The sequence below is a fragment of the Ammodytes marinus genome, assembly GCF_949987685.1.
Source record: "Ammodytes marinus genome assembly, chromosome: 5".
Classification (NCBI taxonomy): Eukaryota; Metazoa; Chordata; class Actinopteri; order Uranoscopiformes; family Ammodytidae; genus Ammodytes; species Ammodytes marinus.
The window spans coordinates 2,388,812-2,410,351 of NC_137234.1; the positions used below are offsets into that span (position 1 = coordinate 2,388,812).

Below are 21,540 nucleotides of genomic sequence, written 5' to 3' on the forward strand. Positions count from 1 at the left end.
CATTCCACAGCCTGTCGTGAGCTATTGCTTAAATAACGTACCATAGAATGATGGATTGGATTTATATAGCGCTTTTCAAGGCACTCAAAGACGCTTTACAGGGTTCCAGGTTCCATTCATTCACACACACTGGTCATACTGGTGGTGGTAAACTACCATAGTAGCCACAGCTGCCCTGGGGCAGACTGACGGAAGCGTGGCTGCCATTCAGCGCCTACGGCCCCTCCGACCACCACCTCAAACATACAGCAGTCATACACATTCACACGAGTCAAGGTGGGTGAAGTGTCTTGCCCAAGGACACAACAACCATGACACAGGTGGCAGAGCGGGGATCGAACCGCCAACCCTTGGATCATTCGCTTAACCACCTGAGCCACGGTCGCCACAGCCTGTCGTGAGCTATTGCTTAAATAACGTACCATAGAATAACCTGTTTGACCAATCAGAACACAGCATTTATCAGTACCATGTAATAAAATAAGAGAAAATAAAGCAAGAAGTAAAACTCAAGAAAAGTCAAATGACTGATGCTACACATGACAGATTTTTATTTATCTTGAATGCAAAAGTGCAGCGTGCCAAACTTGAAAAAAACAAAAACACCACAACAAAGCCCCTTTCAAGCTTTCTTATTTGAACCACGTTTTTCCTCCACATTGGTCCAGACATAAATATTTAAAAGGATGTTGCACACAGTCAATGGTAAACTGAAATTGTATCTTAACATGTCAGTAGAAACACTGCAAAGTTAGATTTGTTGAGCATTACATTCTTTAAAAATAAAACCAAAGTGTCTCTGTGAATTTGACAACAAGCTTTCTCCAGAATAGCTGACTCCACCTTTAATATAAAGCCTAGGCTCTGTAGCAAGTGCATGTTGGTTGCTACAGTGGCACCCTTTGTTTACATACCAGATTACAGAGCCTTAGCTGTGTATTAGCACCAGATTTTTTTTCTCCAGCGCACACACAGTACGGACAGGTAGCGGATCATGAGGAGATATTCACTAGTTTTGACAACAAGCATTGTCCAGAATCGCTGACTCCACCTGTTAAGTTTTAACAATCGTAGAAACACTTTTTCGCATTGCTTTCTTTTGAATGAAGCCAAGGTATCTCTGCTTTCCTATTAAACCAAAAGGGTCTATGTTAAATCAGACATAGGGAGAGTATCACCTCATTACTTATTATTATTGATGCTGATACTTTCTTTAAATATTTTTACTTATGGTATCTTATCTTTATTTACCTTATCTTGTACTGTTGCTGCTATGTGAATGTTGAGGAACCAAGCCTAATAATTTTACTCTTGTGTACTGTACAATGAGATGTTATAAAAGTGATTCTGATCATGGTGCCTTCATGTTCCAGCAGCAGTGGGTTTGTGGAAGAAGTTGTGGATGTGCTGGGCTGCAGCTTGCCCCACGACGGGCTCCAGGTCGCAGGGCGCCGCGTTGCAAAGCTGCTGGACGCTGGAGAAGTGTTGCAGCAGAGCCAAGGCCTTGACCCGACCCACACCGGGAACCTCGGAAGAGTCAGAAGTCGAAAAGTCAACAAGTTTCTATCTGATTTCTTTAACCGCTTTTGGCTAAACTTTTTATTTATTTGTATTTAATCACTAAGGGATGTATGTTAAGATGTCAATTGTAATGTTGACTATAATAATAATATAAAAAATTATTATAAAGTTATTGAGCTGTGGAAAAGGGGTAGGATCAAATGAGTTCATACTTCTTCCTGCTCCTTTTCAGGCATATCAATTCAATATGTTATTTGTTTATTTTTTGTTTATTTTTATTTGTGAAATCATTTGAACATATTTTTTTTATTGTATTTTCATGCTTTTAATTTTTCTTTTTTTGATATGTCTGAAATAAAATTGAATCAATCAATCAATCAATCAAACAGTGTTGTTGAAAAACTCAATAAGAACAAAAGGATAAAATGTGGTAAAAATAAGATAAGTAATATTTACAATAAATACATTCTAAACCATTCAGACCACTCAAAGTACTTCACAGGGTCACGAAATACATCAAGCTTAGAATACACATTAAACAGTAACTAAATGTAAATGTGCGATATACCTGCTGCACTAGAGCGAGAACCAGAGGGTCCCACAGTCCAGACACAGTCCTCCGTCTGAAAGGGTTTTCTCTGCCGTCACCGTGGACCTACAGAGCAGGATGGGAAATCAGCAACAGACCTGTCCATGCTGTGTGTCTGTGTGTGTGTGTGTGTGTGTGTGTGTGTCTCTCTCTCTTTCTGTGTAAGTGTGTGTGTGTGTGTGTGTGTGTGTCTCTCTCTCTCTTTCTGTGTAAGTGTGTGTGTGTGTGTGTGTGTGTGTGTGTGTGTGTGTGTGTGTGTGTGTGTGTGTCTGTGTGTGTGTGTGTGTGTGTGTCTCTCTCTCTTTCTGTGTAAGTGTGTGTGTGTGTGTGTGTGTGTGTGTGTGTGTGTGTGTGTGTGTCTGTGTGTGTGTGTGTGTGTGTGTCTCTCTCTCTTTCTGTGTAAGTGTGTGTGTGTGTGTGTGTGTGTGTGTGTGTGTGTGTGTGTGTGTGTGTGTGTGTGTGTGTGTACTTTGTTTACACCAGAGCAGGTTGGAAAATCAGCAACAGACCTGTCCATGCTCTGTGTGTGCGTGTGCACCAACGAAACCCCCCATAATAACCCAGCTCAAGTGGAGCAACGTCATCATCGAATACGATGAACAGCCATAAGCAAGTAAGCAAAGTAAGCATACGTGCGTGAGTGCATGTACTTTGTTTACACCAGAGCAGATTGGGAAATCAGCAACGGACAAGAGAATAACTTTTTTTTTTTGCTTTTATTAAATAGGTTTTGGAAAGACAGAGTTGAATTGGGGCAAGGACGGAGGGGAAGACATGCAGGGAACTGACCCGGGGGGCGACGCTCGGACTACTCTGCCACGAGCGCCCCTACAATAACTTTTTTTAATTTAAAAAAGTTTTTACCTGTTTACAGCCTAGGCTCTGTAAACAGGCATGTTACCAGCTACGATGGGCCCCATTTCTTTATATTCCCTTTGGTTACATGTGACTATCCTTTACCTATCTAGTGCAGGTGTAGTGTTTAGCCTTCAGTACCGGCAGTAGAGGTCCAACAATAATGTGTAGAATTCACTAGTGGTTTTTGACAAGACGCTTTCTCAAGAATAGCCGACTCCACCTTTAATACAATAATAATAATAATGGATTGGATTTATATATCGCTTTTCAAGACACCCGAAGCGCTTTACAGGGTTCCAGGTTCCATTCATTCACACACAGTCATACCGGTGGTGGTAAACTACCATAGTAGCCACAGCTGCCCTGGGGCAGACTGGCGGAAGCGTGGCTGCCATTCAGCACCTACGGCCCCTCCGACCACCACCTCAAACATACAGCAGTCATACACATTCACACGAGGCAAGGTGGGTGAAGTGTCTTGCCCAAGGACACAACAACCATGACACAGGTGGCCGGGCGGGGATCGAACCGCCAACCCTAGGATCATTGGCCAACCCGCTTAACCACCTGAGCCACAGTCGCCCCGCAATACACAGCCTAGGCTCTGTAAACAGGCCATGTTACTAGCTGCGGTGGGCCCCCTTCAGTACTTACAATCTGGCAGATGAGTTGCGAGGCCTCTGTCTGTCCGCTGACGGGCAGGAGAGTCAAGCCGAGGTCGAACAACACAAACTTCTGAACGGCTGAGAAGTACTGTTCACTGAGCCGTGTGTTCTCCACTAGCACCAGCTGCTGGAAACTGATGCTGCTCTTTAACACACAACCAGACAGACAGACAGACAGACAGACAGACAGACAGACAGACAGACAGACAGACAGACAGACAGACAGACAGACAGACAGACAGACAGACAGACAGACAGACAGGCAGGCAGGCAGACAGACAGACAGACAGACAGACAGACAGACAGACAGACAGACAGACAGAGTTCATATCAGTGATTTTTGACAACAAGCGTTCTCCATTATTTACAGTGACATTTATCTGAGGTCATATCAATGGCCCTAAGAAGCTTATTTGGTTCATTTAAAACTCATATTTATGTAGCTCAAGTGGCGTAGTGGATAGAGCGTGTACCATATTGGCTCAGGCCTTCGTTGCAGTGGTCGCGGGTTCGAATCTGACCCATGGACCTTCACTGCGTCTGCATGTCAGCCCCCCTATCTCTCTCTCTCTCTCTCTCTCTCTCTCTCTCTCTGTCTCCCCATTTTAACTCTGTACTATCTAATAAAGCTTGAAAATGCCAAACAATAATCTTAAAAAGAAAAAAAAAAACTCACATTTCTGTAGCGGACCAGTTTCCTCTTGTAGCTGTTTCCTGCGATGACGTCGCACTCGGACACGTAGAGGATGCAGCTTTTGTTGGGCAGGTGGAAATCTGCGACGCCCAGCTCACTCTCAAAGAGGATTTTCACACCGCCACCTGCAGCAGTTTAAAGGTGCAGTGTGTAATATGAAATCATCAAGAAAGTTCTACAAAGTTCTAGGATGCAACGCTCCCTGGGTAACCCCAACCCTTTAGAATAATAACAGAAGCTACAGTGGCCTTCAAGGACAAGAACAATTCTAAATTTTAAACAATACACCTGATGACATTCCAACTATGACACTTTCAAGATGGCGGCACTAGGCCTGCCCTTGGTCCAAAATATGCTGAAATATGGACATATATGAGACCCTTTCTAAGGGGAAAAAAAAATATTAAATTTTTTTTTTTCAGCTATTATGCACTAAATTAAATTTACTTATGGATATTATAATTACTTTTTACAAAATCTGCTAGGAAATAAAACCCAAAATTCTACACACTGCAGGTTTAATGAGGGCATTCACTTTACAATGAGAGAGTGTTAACTGCAAAAACTTCAAAGCTCTACTATTAAGGTTTTAAATTTAAATTAGTTTTTGTTTTTTTATATATTTTTCACTGGCAGTTCCCCGAAACAATGGAGTCAGTGATTCTGGAGAACACTTGTTGTCAAATCACCTTTTGTCAAAATCAGTGAATGTCTTCTCATGATCCGCTACCTGTCTCTTCTGTGAGTGAGTGAGTGAGTGAGTGAGTGGTGTAAAAAAAAAGGCGAAGGGCTGGCTCTGTACTAACTAGCATGTAAACTAAGGGGGGGCCACCATAGCTTGCAACATGCCAGTTTGGGAAAGGTAGAGGATATTCACTGATTTGGACAAAAAGTGAATTTAACTACAGATTCTCCAGAATCACGACAGAAATAAAAACAAAAAAATGCCTTTATCATCCAACTACAGAATGTGAATGCAGGTTTTTTTGTGTGGCTGCCTTTCACACAGAACTCCACTCACAAATCATATTAATTTATTTTTTAATGGTCATAACACAAAAAAATGTAAAGTTCACATTAGACTCAGGAGACTTTTTCGATGTCTCAATGTACAGTCTACACATCGGCTTAAAATTATATCCACCTAGCAGCGTTTGTTTTTGTAAAATGTCAAGTTTTAAGACAATGTTTACGGAAGACGCCGTCCTGACAGCGTCGCTAAGATACGCGAGGTGATGGTAATAGTTGTCGTTTTATTATATGTTTCAGACAATTTTAGTGAATGACACCCAAGCCGAATTGAGGAACAGTATTATGTGAACTAAATAATGTACAAATATATACTTCAAGGAGTGTATGTGATTGCCATAAAGAGAAACAAACGTAAATATCACTCTTTTTTAATAGGATTTCTGGCGTATGTTGTCTCGTGGAAAACACGAAAAACATATAGAAAGGCAGGCACATAAGCTAGTTAACGTCACACACTGGAAGGATTGTTATTTAAATGTTTTCATTAAAAAGTAAATTTACCTTTTAAACTTTGAATGAGTGGCGAATTTCTCCATTTGTCGCTGGAAATAATATGTCCGTATGGAGGTACAGCGTTCAGGAGAGCTGGTGCGTTGGTCTCCATGCAACTACGGTACACACACACACTTTTGCACTTCTTCCGGGATAGTGTTTAATTATACACACACATATATAACTATATTCTTGAGGCAGAGTCGAGAACACTGACGTTACGTTAGCTGACTTATTTGTAAAGTTTCGGTTTGTTTTGTTGCCTCCAAAACATCCAAATATTCTTCTTCGTTCGCTTAAATTGGTGTAGCTGCGGACCGGATTTAGAGGTCTGATTATCGCCCCCTGTTGGAAAAAGGAGAAAATAAACCATGAAGCGATCGTGAAGTGTATTGAGCCTGTAGTTACACACTCTGAAAAAACAGGTGGCAGTATAGAGCTATACGTTGGTTCGCGACCCTCAATAAAACCAGAGAAAAATTAAGGGAGAAATCTGGAGAAATGGGCTTTATTATCTCTGCGTTCCAAATCACATTCTCTTTCTTTTTACTAGACTACATACTAAAGTACAAAAGAGTTTTTAGGGCCACAGGAGAGAAAAAAAAATCAGATAAGGAAGGATTTTTTTTTTACATTATGTCGAGAAATGTCAAGAATAAAGTTGAATAGCCTACTAGCAAAATGCTATTGGAGTTAGTGGGGCATTTATGAATTTTCAGCATACTACAATTGCAGTGCATGTATTGGGACATCCTAAATCTTTTTCTGGCATATTAAATAGTAGAGTAGTATCGGGATTGGAATGCAGGGACTATCTATGGGAGAAACATGGGGGAGAAAGCGCCACCCAAATTCATTAGAGGAGAGTAACGATGGAATACTATGGCAGGGTCCAAATAAGAGCCATCCTCAATAATGTCTCAATTATCAATTTCTAATCCATATATTACTTAGGCCTACTGTCACCTAGTTTCCTGCTTCGTTTAGTTTATTTAGCATAAAAACAATATAAAAACAGGTAGTGCTAGAATTTATAGCCTACATGTACATTTGTGGGTGCGGCATCTTTACTATCAGTTACGCTGAAACCTTCTTGAATGTCTATGATGAGTTGGGTTACATTACATTATTATTATTCAACAGCTGATGGTGCTTTTAATCACATGGTCTGTCCTCTCCTCTTTGCCCCATTTCAACTCTGTCTAATAAAGCAAAAATGCCCAAAAAAATTATCTTAAAAAAAAAAACACTATCAGCTCTTTCAGCTTTGAAATCAATCCAGAAAAAAAACTCAACTCGAAACAATACAAACTTGATTTAGCTTTTTAATGGAGATAACGCAGTTGTTAGAATAAATGAGACTACATTAGATCAGTGTGGGTAAATTGGTGTGTTGTAGTAGACAGTGGAAATGAAACACATAGAAAAACATTTACAGTAAAAAAGGGGAAAAAACACATTTATCAGAATCAGAAAAACAACAATATATACATTGTTCATAACTATTAAATCTACATTCATGACATTAAAGCAAAAGCAAGCGGTTGGATGATTTTAGCATACGTCTTCCTATCAGTGACTGCAATTAGCAGTCCCCTCCCTCATCCCTATTATGACACCAGATTAAAGCACAGTGGTCTTCACTAGATAGATCTGTAATGGATAGCAGCGACTTCTCTTGGGCCTTAGATTTGTAAATACAATAAAATTATTTTTTTTAAAACATTGGGAATGATTTCGACCGGCTCTGCCACTATAGCCGGGTAAACATTCAGCTCTCTGTACATTCACGGGCAGAGAGACCCGCCTCTCTGTATAGTTCTCTCTCCTGATTGGATAAAGGGTTGTGGGATACCAGAATTTATTTTCGTGCAGAGTGGAATGGCTGAGAGACCTGTGTTATGAACCGTGCACACTTTATAAGTGATTGCTGGGATGTAACATGTATATCGCTTGCTTCTGCTTTAAATTATGTTGACTTTTTCTGTAGAAACTCAAAATGGTTGTTCTACTGATTGCGATTGACAGGAGAGATGATCAGAGGAGCAGAGTTTTTACCACCATCATTATTACAAGGACTGAAAAATGGGTAGAGTTTCTCAGTGAAGGAGCAGCCAGTAAAGGAGTAGATAAGAGCTGCGGCATCCACGTCATAAAAGGAGACCAGACCCTCCTCATAATCCACAAACACCCCCACCTTCTGAGGAGGAGACTTCAGAGAGAGACGGATTGGGGGGTCACTACAAGCCAAGTACTCATTGTCATTCCTCAAACATATCCTCCAGCAACCATCGAGAGGGTTCAGTGTGATTTGTCCCTTCCTGTTGATCGACTCTCCGGCCACTCCTAAATCCCACTTAGTCTTCCCTTCAACCTGAACCTCATAATACAATCTTCCTGAAGACAAACTCTGATTTGATAAGACGTTAGCACAAGTATCAAATCTTTCTGGATTGTCCGGGAGATTCTTCCTTATATCTCCATGTTTAACTTGTTTTCCATCATCAGACAGGATGAGTTCAGGATGTTCTGTGTCAGGATCGAGTGTCACATCCACTGCAAACTGCTGGACCCTCTTCAGCTCGGCCTCAATCAGCTTCTTCATCTGTTCACTGAGTTTCTCCTCCAGCTGATTTAAAGCTCTCACCACAGTCCCCTCATATGAAGGTGGACTTAAGTTGATCCCTGTCCAGTCCTTGGTGGGTAGAGCAGTGTTTATGGACTGGAAGTTTTGGAGGAACTGGAGGTGGTCTTCAGACTGTGAGAGCTGCTCCACCTCAGTGCTTCTCTTCTCCAGCTCAGAGATTTCCTGTTCCAGCTCTTTGATGAAGCCTTCAGCCTGTTTCTCTGTCTCTCTCTGCTTCTCTCTGACGGTGTTGATGAGCTCGGCCTGGCTTCTCTCCACAGATTCCTTCAGAGCGGTGAAGACCCGAACACCATCTGCTATCTCTCTGTCTGAACCTTCGTTACTGAGCTCCACTGAGCATCTCATCTCCTGAATCTTCAGTCGTCTTTTCTGGATCATCTGCTGAACTTTTAGTTTGGCAGCTTCTTGCTCTGAGCTGCTGCTGCTGGCTTCCTTTTGAGCTGATGCTTTGAACCTAGCAGCCATCTCAGAGATGAAGGTGTTGATCGGTAGCTCAGGTCTTGTGTAGAAAACTTTTATGCAGTTCGGGCAGCGACAGGGGACATTTCTAACCCAGTTTTCAGTGATGCAGGCTTTACAGAAGTTGTGTCCACATGGGATGGTGACTGGATCTGTGAACACATCCAGACAGATGGAGCACAGGAACTGATCTTCAGTCAGCAGACAGCTGGCAGCAGACATGTTTACAATCTGAGGGGAAAAGGTGAGAAAAAGCAAAAAGGTTGTTAAAATGTTCCTAATTAGTCATAATAATATCAAGCTGGGTTAAGGTTAGATTTACCAAAAAAATTTACTTTTTCACCCCCATAAAAATATAGTTTTACATGATACATCTGAATACTTCCCCCACCACTTATAAACTGGAATACCAGCTTAAATTGAAGCATACATTAAAAACAATGGGATTTTTTTTTGGATTTAGCTGAAGTTAAAACAGTAAATATTATATTAGATCAGCTGTACTCACCAGTGTTCGTCAGAGGCTCTGCTGTGATGTTGAAAACGGCCTTATAAAATCTGCTTCTTACTTTTTTTAGGAGAAACAGAGAGAGGTGTCCTTACTGGGTCTGCTGTCCCTAGACTAAAGTTTCCTTCCTTTCTGTTGAGGAATGTGATGTTAATGTCGTGCCCATGCTCCTCCTCTTTCTGCTCTGTGTGTGTGTGTGCGTGCGTGTGTGTGTGTGTGTGTGTGTTGGGGGGGGGGGGGGGGGGGTATATTGTGTTTTTTTGCCTTTCTGGTCTGACCAGGTTAGAGATTTCATTTTGATGCAAAGTGGGTTTCACAGTAATGTAACTTTATTTAAACAGGGACAATGTACAAAAGAAACAATAACCTTGTGTAGAGCAAAGGAGAGATGCATTGTACCAGGTTTGAGCAAACTGCTATTTTCCACAGTATAGTCAACCCCCTGTAGTTTCAGCCATACACTGGGTTTCAGCTTCAGCAAAGCACTGACCACCCCCATAGAGTCTCAGTCCTCTTCACAGCAGACCCGGGTTAGAATACAGCCCGGGTCGTTCTCTACATGTCATTCCCCTCTCTGCCCCATTTCATCTCTGTCCCTCAAAACTATCAAATAAAGCTTAAACCTGCAGTGTGTAGAATTTTGGGTTTTATTTCCTAGCAGATTTTGTAGTAATATCCATGAGTACATTTAATTTAGTGCATAATAGCTGAAAACATTGTTTTTTTCCCCTTAGAAAGGGTCTCATATATGTCCATATTTCTGCATATTTTGGACCAAGGCCTAGTGCCGCCATCTTGAAAGTGTCATTGGAATGTGTGCATTGTTTAACATTTAGAGTTGTTCTTGTCCTTGAAGGCCACTGTAGCTTCTGTTATTATTCGAAAGGGTTGGGGTTACCCAGGGAGCGTTGCATTCTAGAACTTTGTAGAACTTTCTTGATGATGTCATATTACACACTGCATCTATCTATCTATCTATCCATCCATCCATCCATCCATCCATCCATCCATCCATCCATCCATCCATCCATCCATCTATCTATCTATCTATCTATCTATCTATCTATCTATCTATCTATCTATCTATCTATCTATCTATCTATCTATCTATCTATCTATCTATCTATCTATCTATCTATCTATCTATCATACAACATTCTATCTATCTATCTATCTATCTATCTATCTATCTATCTATCTATCTATCTATCTATCTATCTATCTATCTATCTATCTATCTATCTATCTATCTATCTATCTATCTATCTATCTATCTATCTATCTATCTATCTATCTATCTATCTATCTATCTATCTATCTATCCATCCATCCATCCATCCATCCATCCATCCATCCATGTTAGCTCTACTCCGACCTCTATCGGCCACCGCCAGAATGAAGCACACCTCCATTTTATATACTATCTATGATACCCTCAACTCACCAACTGCTCCCGGTTTGAAACTCGGTAACAGGTACGTTTTTCACACGTTAAATTTGATGGGGAATATAGCCAAAGAACATACAAAACAATGTCTGACACGAACCACTGTTAAATTTCACTTTATCTACGCAAATGTTTAGTTTTAGCTTTCGACGAGTTAGCTTAACGGCCGTGACATGAGCTAACCATGCTAACGTTAGCCGACAGGTGCTCAACCGACGTTCACTTTTACATTGGTCTTTTTTTTTTCAGCTACAAATTAAAGTTGTTTAAATGTTTTAATGTGTGTTTTTTTGCAGCCTGTGTTGTTTTCAAGACTACGGTGTGGATTGACGGACCCATACACAATGCTGAAGATATCAATTTTGAAGGTAAATTAGCTTTTTTCTCGATCTAATCATGAACTAGTCCTATGTTGAATGAATGTGGGCTACAGCTAGCGGACATGTTTTGTGTAAACTAAAGGGTGGCGAAAGCAGGCGGTTTTCTGGTTGTTTGTCTCATGCTTTTGGTTTTAATTTAAACAGTTTAAAGTTGCAATGGCGCATGTTAACATTTCTTTAACAGAGCCCTTAAAAAAATCTTAATTCCAATCATCTGAATTTACGGCCATAAAATGTCGACATTTTTTCTAAATGGTTTGAATTTATGAAGTTCACATTTATTTCATAACGTTTTTACTTAATCTATTTTATGTGTTGTTTGGGAGTGGGGGAAAAGACTGCAAACCCAATATAGAACCATATAAATCATGTTGAATGTGCATAAATACATTTACTTTGCACATGGTTCAGGGACATTTTCTTCAATGTATCCCTATACATACATTTCCTTGCCAGTATGGACGTGAAATTGCATACATAATGGTCTTAAAAGGGTATTAAAATATGTTCATATTACATTTATATTTTTTAGCAACAAAACCAAGCCCCAAAGAATACAAATTTGATAAATATGAAAACATTATTTTACATTATAAAAAAACAACATTTTAAATTTGTAATAAAATCTTAAACACCATAGTCAGAAGAACAAAACAAGGACTATTTCTGAAGCATATTTGAACCAATTTTAATGCACAAACCCATGCCAAACAAAGACAACAAAACCACTCTTTTTTTTGTTTCATTTATTTATTGGATTTTATAATTTTTATGGACAACAAGAACAAACACAAGGAACAACTATCTCTAAGTTCAAATGGAATCAAAATAAATCATAAAAAAAAGGCTTTCATATAAAAATGTATAAAATAAAAAAACAAAAAAAAAACAAGCATCGACTCACTCACTCTCGTTCTCTTTCTTTCTCTCTCTCTCTCTCTCTCTCACTCACTCACTCACTCACTCACTCACTCACTCACTCACTCACTCACTCACTCACTTGTAGGTGGAGAACCCCTCCTGTCTGTGGGGCCGGGTGGTCCAAGGTCCCATTGGTGACTCGGAGTCCTCGCAGCAGTATGACAGTCTCCTCGCTCAGATGAACTTGTTCTACCACGACGTCACTCAAGACCTGCGCAGCCTCAAGCCCACCGCCTTGGAGGAGGGACAGGTAACTATGGGACACCCCCTTTTACACACCTCATTCAGGTAGAAAGCATCAGTGTGTGTGTGTCTTACTGTATTTCCTTCCGTGTGTGTGTGTGTGTGTATTGCCTACCGTGTGTGTGTTTGTTTTTCCTACCCTGTGTGTGTGTTTATATTACCTACCGTGTGTTTGTGTATATTCCTACTTTGCGTGTGTGTGTTTGTTTTTCCTACCGTGGGTGTGTGTGTTTGTTTTTCCTACCCTGTGTGTTTGTGTGTGTGACTGTATTTCCTACTGTGTGTGTGTGTATATTCCTACTTTGTGTGTGTGTCTGTGTGTATTTCCTACCGTGTGTGTTTGTTTTTCCTACCCTGTGTGTGTGTGTGTTTGTGTGTGTGACTGTATTTCCTACCGTGTGTGTGTATACCTTGTGTGTGTGTGTGTGTGTGTCTGTCTGTCTGTCTGTCTGTCTGTCTGTCTGTCTGTGTATTTCCCTCGTGTGTGTTTGTTTTTCCTACCCTGTGTGTGTGTGTGTGTTTACAATGGGTACGAACAAATCCATAAAAATATTTAACGATTTTTCAGCATCAGGTTCAACACAGACTTTAGACCATTGAGCATACTTGACATCTTTTAAAAAAGCATTGTCGCTGAAATTCTTATAAGACCTAGCACAGATTATCCTTGACTTTGCTTTTGGAATCTGTTACTGTATTGCCTACCGTGTGTGTATATTCCTACTTTGCGTGTGTGTGTGTATTTCCTACTGTCTGTCTGTCTGTGTGTGTGTGTGTGTGTGTGTGTTCCCTGCCAGGTGTGTGTGGTGTACTGGTCGGTGATGAAGTCGTGGTGTCGTGCGGTGGTGGAGTCCATCATCATGGACTCGGTGTCCTGCCAGGCTCGCTGTCTGCTGGTCGACCACGGAGAGAGAATCGTCATCCCCTCAGACCAGTAAGAACACAACCAGGCCTCCTTAACACTACAACAGTCACTTAAAGGTGCACTGCGTAACTTTGGCTGTATCAGAGAACCACTCCTCCTTAACACTACAACACTCACTTAAAGGCCTACTTCACCGGTTTGAATATGAAGGTGTATTGAATTCTGAGATCCTATGTAGTATAAATGTGCAAAAAAATAAAAAATCGGTTCATCCTAGCCTGAGAAAAGGCAGAAAGAGTGTTTTTTTAACCCTAAATATTACTGTGATGTCACAGTAAAAGACATCACAGTAATATTTACAAAGTAAGTTTTTTTTTAACCCTATATTTCTCTTTCTGTGATGTCACGAGAAAGAGAAATATAGGGTTAAAAAAACACTCTTTCTGCCTTTTCTCAGGCTAGGATGAACCGATTTTTTTTTTTTTTTGCACATTTATACTACATAGGATCTCAGAATTCAATACACCTTCATATTCAAACCGGTGAAGTAGGCCTTTAAAGGTGCACTGCGTACCTTTGGCTGTGTCAGAGAACCACTCCGTATAACACTACAACACCCACTTAAAGGTGCACTGCGTACCTTTGGCTATATCAGAGAAAAACATTTATGAATTGAATTGAAATTAAATTGGAAATGTTTTTATTTCGAACAAGATGTTTAAATGGTTCGTAGAAATGTATTCACCACTATTATTATTCATTTTCTCCTAAAAAAAAATAACACAAACTATTAAGAGATGGTAAAAGTTAGTCTTAGTTAGTCTCAGCATTTATCAAAAACAATGCTTACAATATTTATTTATCAAGGCAAAACCATTTTTTTAGGCGATAACAACTGCAGAGTTTTTTTCTCTTCTCAAGGTTTCTTTATTGGTATTTTTAGATATTATACAGAATGCAATGCAGATACAATTACACACACACACACACACACACACACACACACACACACACACACACACACACACACACACACACACACACACACACACACACACACACACACACACACACACACACACACACACACACACACACACACACACACACACACACACACACACACACACACACACACACACACACACACACAGAGAGAGCCCCATCCCTTTGCATAATGTGCTTGTTTTAACATGTGTGTTGTCTGGTTCTGAAAAGGATCCGAGTTGCTATGCAGAAGTTCCTGCAGCTTCCCTTCTGGGTGAGGAGGTTCCATCTGGCGGGAATCAAACCAACAACCCTGAGAGTGTCTCTGTTGAAGGAGAGGGCAGAGCTCATGTAAGACAAGCTCACGACTTTATTTCTTTTTTTAATTATTTTTTTAAGTGATGTAATGGAGGACAAGACAGCTGAAAGACATGACATTAGGTGGGGGACATGAACATTTAAGTGTTCACTTTTAAAGCTGGGGTGGAGGATTTGGGGAGAAAATGGCAGTTGGGATAGAGATTCGAATCCAAATACCTCAACCGCTCCACTTGTTTTCTTTGGTCCCTCCCTGACACGCTAGTCTACACCAACAAAGTCGTGCCAAAGTGAATGGACAGTCCCAACAGCCAATAAGAACAGAGAATCGGAGCCTGATATTTGGTCACTCATGTTAACTTTGACCAATCAGAAATCATATACCCCAGCTTTTAAAAATAAAAAAAATAAAACTGTTTACTGTTCGAAAAGGGGTTAGAAGAAGACATTTTCTAAAGTATATTCTCATAACTGAATAAACAAACTTTCCTCACAGGAAAATGTAGATCCCTGGAACACTGTTTGAAGTTAGAAAGCTTCCTGAAAAGTTACTGTATTTTAGCAGGGCCCACAGTTTGGTTTACAAACATATTCTAGTCTTACGTTTGGTTCCAGGTTTTATTTTGACGTATAGAATAATTAATTACTAAGAATCAACACTTTTACTCTGTGATGTGAAGTTACCGGTTATTTATTTTCCTTCTGCAGTAACTCCAGTCAGTGGGACAGCTCTGCTACACTCTACCTGCACAACCTCCTGCAAGGTGAGCACCATGACACAACGCTTAGAGACCTACTTCACCCATACGGAACCGGTGTTCTATCATTATAAAATCACTCTATATATGTGTCGTTTTATTGTATTTTATTGTGTTTTTTAATGTGAAGCGCTTTGTGACCCTGGTCTGCGAGAGGCGCTATATATAAATAAACTTTACTTACTTACTTACTATTATATTATAATGAATGAGGTTTTTCTTCCCTCAGTCTTCCCTTGGCCAAGCTGTCCTGTTAATCCTAACCCTACATTTTACCATGTGTTTTTACTACACCAGCTGTTGTTCCTGCGTGAGCGTATACCCATGACAAAGGAATCATGAAAAACTATATAAAAATAGCATTCTCTGCACTGATGGTCTCGTTTGCTGTTACATGTCATTTATGATCATCAGAGGAAAACATTTGACTGTTTCAGAAATATTTAAAAGTTCCTCGTAGATACTTTTTAAAATATGTTTGAAATCCTTTGACTTTCTGTCTCCTTCCTTCAGCGTCGACGAGGACAGAAGTTGTGTTGATGGAGTCGGAGACGGACTCGACTTCTGTTGAGCTCTACCTGACTGTAGGAAACATCAAGGTGAACTTTGACCCCTCATTAATAACACACAGTGACTGGGCCAGCTGTGGCTCAGGTGGTAGAGCGGGTTGGCGGTTCGATCCCCGCCCTGCCACTTGTGTCATGGTTGTTGTGTCCTTAGGCAAGACACTTGACCCACCTTGCCTCGTGTGAATGTCGATAGTTAGCCTGCTGTCGGTGTGTGAATGGTAACGTGTAAATGGGAACAGGTCTCCGGTCTCAATGGGATTTACCTGTATAAATAAAGGTTTCAAAATATGCTACTTTTCTGGGAATTATGAAATCTCCTCTTAAAAACAAACTTACAAATGACTTGCAGTGTTTCCCCCTAGCTTTCTCCAGATTTAGGAACATTTAACAAAGTCTTAACAAATGTACGGTAAATTGAACATAATTGAATACTCACTCCTTAACCACAAGCCCAAAACACTCCCTTCCGATCTCACCTACTTTTGAATAGTCCCTATCTTACACTGTCCTCAATTCTAAAGCTTCACCCTGTAGGTTACTTTTTTTTGTCATTTAGAGCATTTTCAAAAAGTTATGTAGAGATGAAGATTCAAGAAAAATCCAGACTGGTCTCTTATTTTTTTTTGTGTAGAGCTAGAGCTACCTGTAGAGTTAATACAAGCTTCCATATCGGCGACATCGCTTCCGATTGTCAATTAATTATCCACATTTTCGTGCCGTTTATTCGCGAGGTGTCCGGTGTGCAAGAGCCTTTAATCATTCTGTTTTACTTGTTTTCTTTTTCAACACTAAAGAGTTTCAATGATGTTTGTTGATTTTTCAGATCTGTGTCAACGACGATCTGGTGTCCAAGAAGTTCGCGTTTTACGACAGACAGTCATGTGACGAGGTGGATCCGTTCCCCGTCATGTTGAAGTGTGTTAGAGTGCGAAGTCCTCGAAGAGCTGTCTGCACGACCCCAACCAAGCCCACAACACAGACTGGTACACACACACACTCTCACTCACTCACTCACGCACGCACGCACTCACTCACTCACACTGTCTCTCTCTCACTCACTCACATTGTCTCTCACTCACTCACACTGTCTCTCTCACTCACTCACTCACTCACTCTCTCACTCACGCACGCACGCACTCACTCACTCACTCACACTGTCTCTCACTCACTCACACTGTCTCACTCACTCACTCACTCACTCACTCACTCACTCACTCACTCACTCACTCACTCACTCACTCACTCACACTGTCTCTCTCTCACTCACTCACATTGTCTCTCACTCACTCACACTGTCTCTCTCACTCACTCACTCACTCACTCACTCACGCACGCACTCACTCACTCACTCACACTGTCTCTCTCTCACTCACTCACATTGTCTCTCACTCACTCACACTGTCTCTCTCACTCACTCACTCACTCTCTCTCTCACGCACGCACGCACTCACTCACTCACTCACACTGTCTCTCACTCACTCACACTGTCTCACTCACTCACTCACTCACTCACTCACTCACTCACTCACTCACACTACTTCCTCTTCATGGACTGTATTCAATACTTTATTCTGTTTTGCTCATTTTGTTTTTGGCATTTCAATTGTGTTAAGATTTGAAAGCTCACTGTAGTCCATATTTTACTAATAAACAATGTACATATGAAAGCTTTCTCTATACATTTCCTCATCACAGCAGCCTTAATACCACGATATCCTTTAACCAATTTAAACATACTATCTTGAATCTACCAAACTGTAACTGTTTTAATTAGGCTATCTTGTGCTTACCAATTGAATTCTATTTCTAGTCACTCTGCACCTCTGTCTAAAATGTTTCTCTTTACCAGCTTGTTGTGTTTTTGTATTGTATATTGTGTTTTTATTGTTGTTATTGTTTCTCGGCATCATTGTAAATGAGGGTCACCCCTCAATGATATCTCGAGTATAAATAAAGGTGAAAAAATATAATAATAAAAATTCATGTCAAGTATAATACAATATATATTTAAAGGTGCAGTGTGTAATATGACATCATCAAGAAAGTTCTACAAAGTTCTAGAATGCAACGCTCCCTGGGTAACCCCACCCCTTTAGAATAATAACAGAAGCTACAGTGGCCTTCAAGGACAAGAACAATTCTAAATTGTAAACAATGCACCTGATGACATTCCAAATATGACACTTTCAAGATGGCGGCACTAGGCACTTTCTAAGGGAAAAAATAATAATTAAAAAAAAAAAATTCAGCTATTATGCACTAAATTAAATGTACTTATGGATATTATAATTACTTTGTACAAAATCTGCTAGGAAATAAAACCCAAAATTCTACACACTGCAGGTTTAAGTCTGATGCTTGTTTTCAGATGTTGAGACCGCAGAGGGAGGAAACATGTCACTGGTCCCTGAATATCAACCTCCTCCAGCCGGCCAATCAAAGAGCAGATCAGAGAGGTGAGAGCACATTATTCAGTTTACTGTCAAACTGAGAAATATGTCAGAGTTAAATGATGTTTAGTCAACGTAAATGTAGGGGCACACTTACATTTGTACCCTTAATCCGAGCCATGCTTATGCGTGATCACTGGGAGAAAACACTAGACTGTGTGTGTGTGTGTGTGTGTGTGTGTGTGTGTGTGTGTGTGTGTGTGTGTGTGTGTGTGTGTGTGTGTGTGTGTGTGTGTGTGTGTGTGTGTGTGTGTGTGTGTGTGTGTGTGTGTGTGTGTGTGTGTGTGTGTGTGTGTGTGTGTGTGTGTGTGTGTGTGTGTGTGTGTGTGTGTGTGTGTGGGCCAAGGAAGTGTACAGAGCACTCACACTTTTCAAAACCAACTAGACAGAAGCCCTCAACCATACTTGAACACGGTACAGATGCCTACAGTGTGAATGCGCCCTAAGAGAACCGAACTGCTCTTGTTTTCAGTGACCCTGCTGAAGACACAGACTCGTCTCTGGCTGCTGCTCTGACCAAAAACCTCAGTCTGTTCAGGTGAGACGCACACAGCACCTCTCATTGGCTGGAACCAAACACCCGTTACATTATGGGCCGGTTTCACAGACATGGATTAAGCCTAGTTCTGGACTAAATTGTACTTTCAGTGGACAATCTCCATTCAAAATTCCATTTAGGCCAGGACTAGGCTTAATCCATGTCTGTGAAACTGGACCTATTTTTTTTCTCTCACAATATATTTATTGGAATTTTTTCCTTTATTCACAACACACACAAACAAACGGACACCTGCACCATCACACAACACCAAACAAAAACAAACCAGAAATAAAATTTAATTTGAAAAAAGACACACATCATGTCTTTAAACATGACTGGTGGATACTGAGAGAATACTTCTTGTTCCACAGGTGTCTGAAGTTCCTGAACCCTGACAGCAGCTTCCAGCAGCAAGCCGCTCCCAGCGTGAGTTCATGTGCAAAAGACTAAATGTCGGAAATTTTAGGAAAACATTATTTTTTGGTAAACATTTTTTTTTAGACTTTTCTTTATGGATGCTTGTAATGTATGCATTTATTTTATTGGGTTTTTTTCATTTTTAGGCACAACAAAAACACACACACACACACACACACACACACACACACACACACACACACAAGGAACAGCTCTCTCTGAGTTCAAATCAAAACCAGGATGCTTGGAATGTCTCTCTAAATCTTTTTTTCTCTGTAGGTCACTCGGCCTGAGGAGCTGAAAGACATTCGAGCTGAAGAGACGACAGCCGCCTCCAGCACCGGACAGGAGGTCTTTGCTGCCAGCTCACCTGCAACAACCAAGTAAATTAACTTAAAGACCTACTTCACCGGTTTGAATATGAAGGTGTATTGAATTCTGAGATCCTATGTAGTATAAATGTGCGAAAAAAAATTGAATCGGTTCATCCTAGCCTGAGAAAAGGCAGAAAGATATTACTGTGATGTCTTTTACTGACATCACAGTAATATTTACAAAGTATGTTTTTTTTTAACCCTATATTTCTCTTTCTGTGATGTCACGAGAAAGAGAAATATAGGGTTAAAAAAACACTCTTTCTGCCTTTTCTTAGGCTAGGATGAACCGATTTTATTTTATTTTGCACATTTATACTACATAGGATCTCAGAATTCAATACACCTTCATATTCAAACCGGTGAAGTAGGCCTTTAAAGGAATACTTCACCCATACAGAACCGGCGTCCTATCATTATAAAATCACTATTATAATATAATGAATGAGGTTTTTCTTCCCTCAGTTTGTGTGATTGTCACAAATTAATCCCTTTTACACAACAGTGGGCTTGTAACACTGCCCTGAATAATGCTTTCCTACTCTAGTAACTGCATTGTGTAACGGTGAGTGGTGCAGGTTATGGTCTGATAACAATAGCTCCGGTTAGCATGAAGACTGGGTAGGCAACTTGTGGGATTCTCCTCATGGTACTTTTATTACACATTGACCATATCAAGCCAGGTCTCTACGGTACTATATCTATTAAAGGAATACTTCACCCATACGGAACCAGCGTTCTATCATTATAAAATAACTATTATAATATAATGAATGAGGTGTTTCTTCCCTCAGTCTTCCCTTAGTCTTCCCTTGGCCCGGCTGTCCTGTTAATCCTGACCCTTACTGTAATGTCACAAGAAGGAAACTGTAGGGTTAGACAGTGAGACCGTAAAACACTCTTTCTGCCTTTTCTCAGGCTAAGATGATCCGATTTTATTTAATTTTTTTGCACATTTATACTAAATAGGATCTCCGAGTTCAATACACCTTCATGTTCCAACCGGTGAAGTAGGCCTTTAAGCATACATGCATTCAGGAACATAGTCCCAGATTCCTGCCGACACCAACTCATTACACAATAATAAAGAATATAAAAAGGGAGACTTCAGTAGAGGACTGCATAGTTACTCGTAGCAGAGCGGAGGAGCACATGCACTTCTTCTTCATGTTCAACATTAAATCGCTCAACAAACAAATGGTGGCGCCACATGTTATAAAACTGACTGTTACAATTGTTTGCCTTGATTTGTATCTTAGTGGAGAAAGTGGAGCTGACGGTGTGTGTGCGAACGGGCCGGTTGAATATCTGGCCGAAGAACAAACAAGGTAAAATATTGAGCATTAAGTCTGTATCTGGTACAGTGTGAATATTGTATTATAGCCCTCTAAGCAGTGTTGTGCATCGCTCCTCCTTGTCTAAATGAGACAGTAGCCTATCTCGTCAACCTAGACTTGTAATTATCTTCGCACGTAATACATGTTAATAGCAAATGCGACTAAAACTGTGGCACTGTACAGCCCTGTATTGTGTACGTGTTGATTTACATATAGAGCGGGTTAATTAAATCCGATCGCAAGTAGACAAAGAAGTCACATGTGAAAAGACAAGTGTGAACACACGGACTGAGAGATGTCCACTTGACCAAAATCACATCATAATCCCAGGTGGAAACAGGGCCTTAGTTATTCTTACTTTTATTTTTTTATTTTTTTTATTTACAAAGCCTTGACCGGGAAGCTTCCTCGTTATTTAACAGAAATGCTGCAAATCTCAGATGGGCTTTATCAGACCCGCTCCACTGA

The 21,540-nt window shown here is 40.5% G+C and overlaps 3 protein-coding genes across 3 annotated transcripts in view; 1 reads left to right on the forward strand and 2 right to left on the reverse strand.

The window, feature by feature from the left end:
* Positions 1-568: 568 nt before the first annotated feature.
* Positions 569-6,122, reverse strand: faap24 (FA core complex associated protein 24). The gene is made up of 5 exons (XM_080027864.1): positions 5,861-6,122; positions 4,310-4,452; positions 3,623-3,778; positions 2,090-2,176; positions 569-1,527 (listed from the first exon to the last, which is right to left on the reverse strand). The coding sequence occupies exons 1-5, from the start codon at positions 5,961-5,963 to the stop codon at positions 1,363-1,365; spliced, it is 654 nt and encodes a 217-aa protein (XP_079883990.1). The 5' UTR covers positions 5,964-6,122; the 3' UTR covers positions 569-1,362.
* Positions 6,123-7,859: 1,737 nt separating this feature from the next.
* LOC307251139 (E3 ubiquitin-protein ligase TRIM21-like) lies at positions 7,860-9,179 on the reverse strand (the record flags this gene model as incomplete). Its single annotated transcript, XM_080028460.1, has 1 exon — positions 7,860-9,179. The coding sequence occupies one exon, from the start codon at positions 9,177-9,179 to the stop codon at positions 7,860-7,862; it is 1,320 nt and encodes a 439-aa protein (XP_079884586.1).
* A 2,077-nt stretch (positions 9,180-11,256) lies between these two features.
* Positions 11,257-21,540, forward strand: part of tdrd12 (tudor domain containing 12) — a gene marked incomplete at both ends in the record, with an annotated part of 42,484 nt that continues 32,200 nt past the window's right edge. The window contains 11 exons of the mRNA XM_080028461.1: positions 11,257-11,280; positions 12,299-12,463; positions 13,254-13,390; positions 14,540-14,659; positions 15,335-15,390; positions 15,898-15,983; positions 16,777-16,936; positions 18,322-18,409; positions 18,876-18,941; positions 19,316-19,370; positions 19,641-19,744. Coding sequence (XP_079884587.1) covers positions 11,257-11,280; positions 12,299-12,463; positions 13,254-13,390; positions 14,540-14,659; positions 15,335-15,390; positions 15,898-15,983; positions 16,777-16,936; positions 18,322-18,409; positions 18,876-18,941; positions 19,316-19,370; positions 19,641-19,744 — 1,061 coding nt within the window. The remainder of the gene's footprint in view (positions 11,281-12,298; positions 12,464-13,253; positions 13,391-14,539; positions 14,660-15,334; positions 15,391-15,897; positions 15,984-16,776; positions 16,937-18,321; positions 18,410-18,875; positions 18,942-19,315; positions 19,371-19,640; positions 19,745-21,540) is intronic.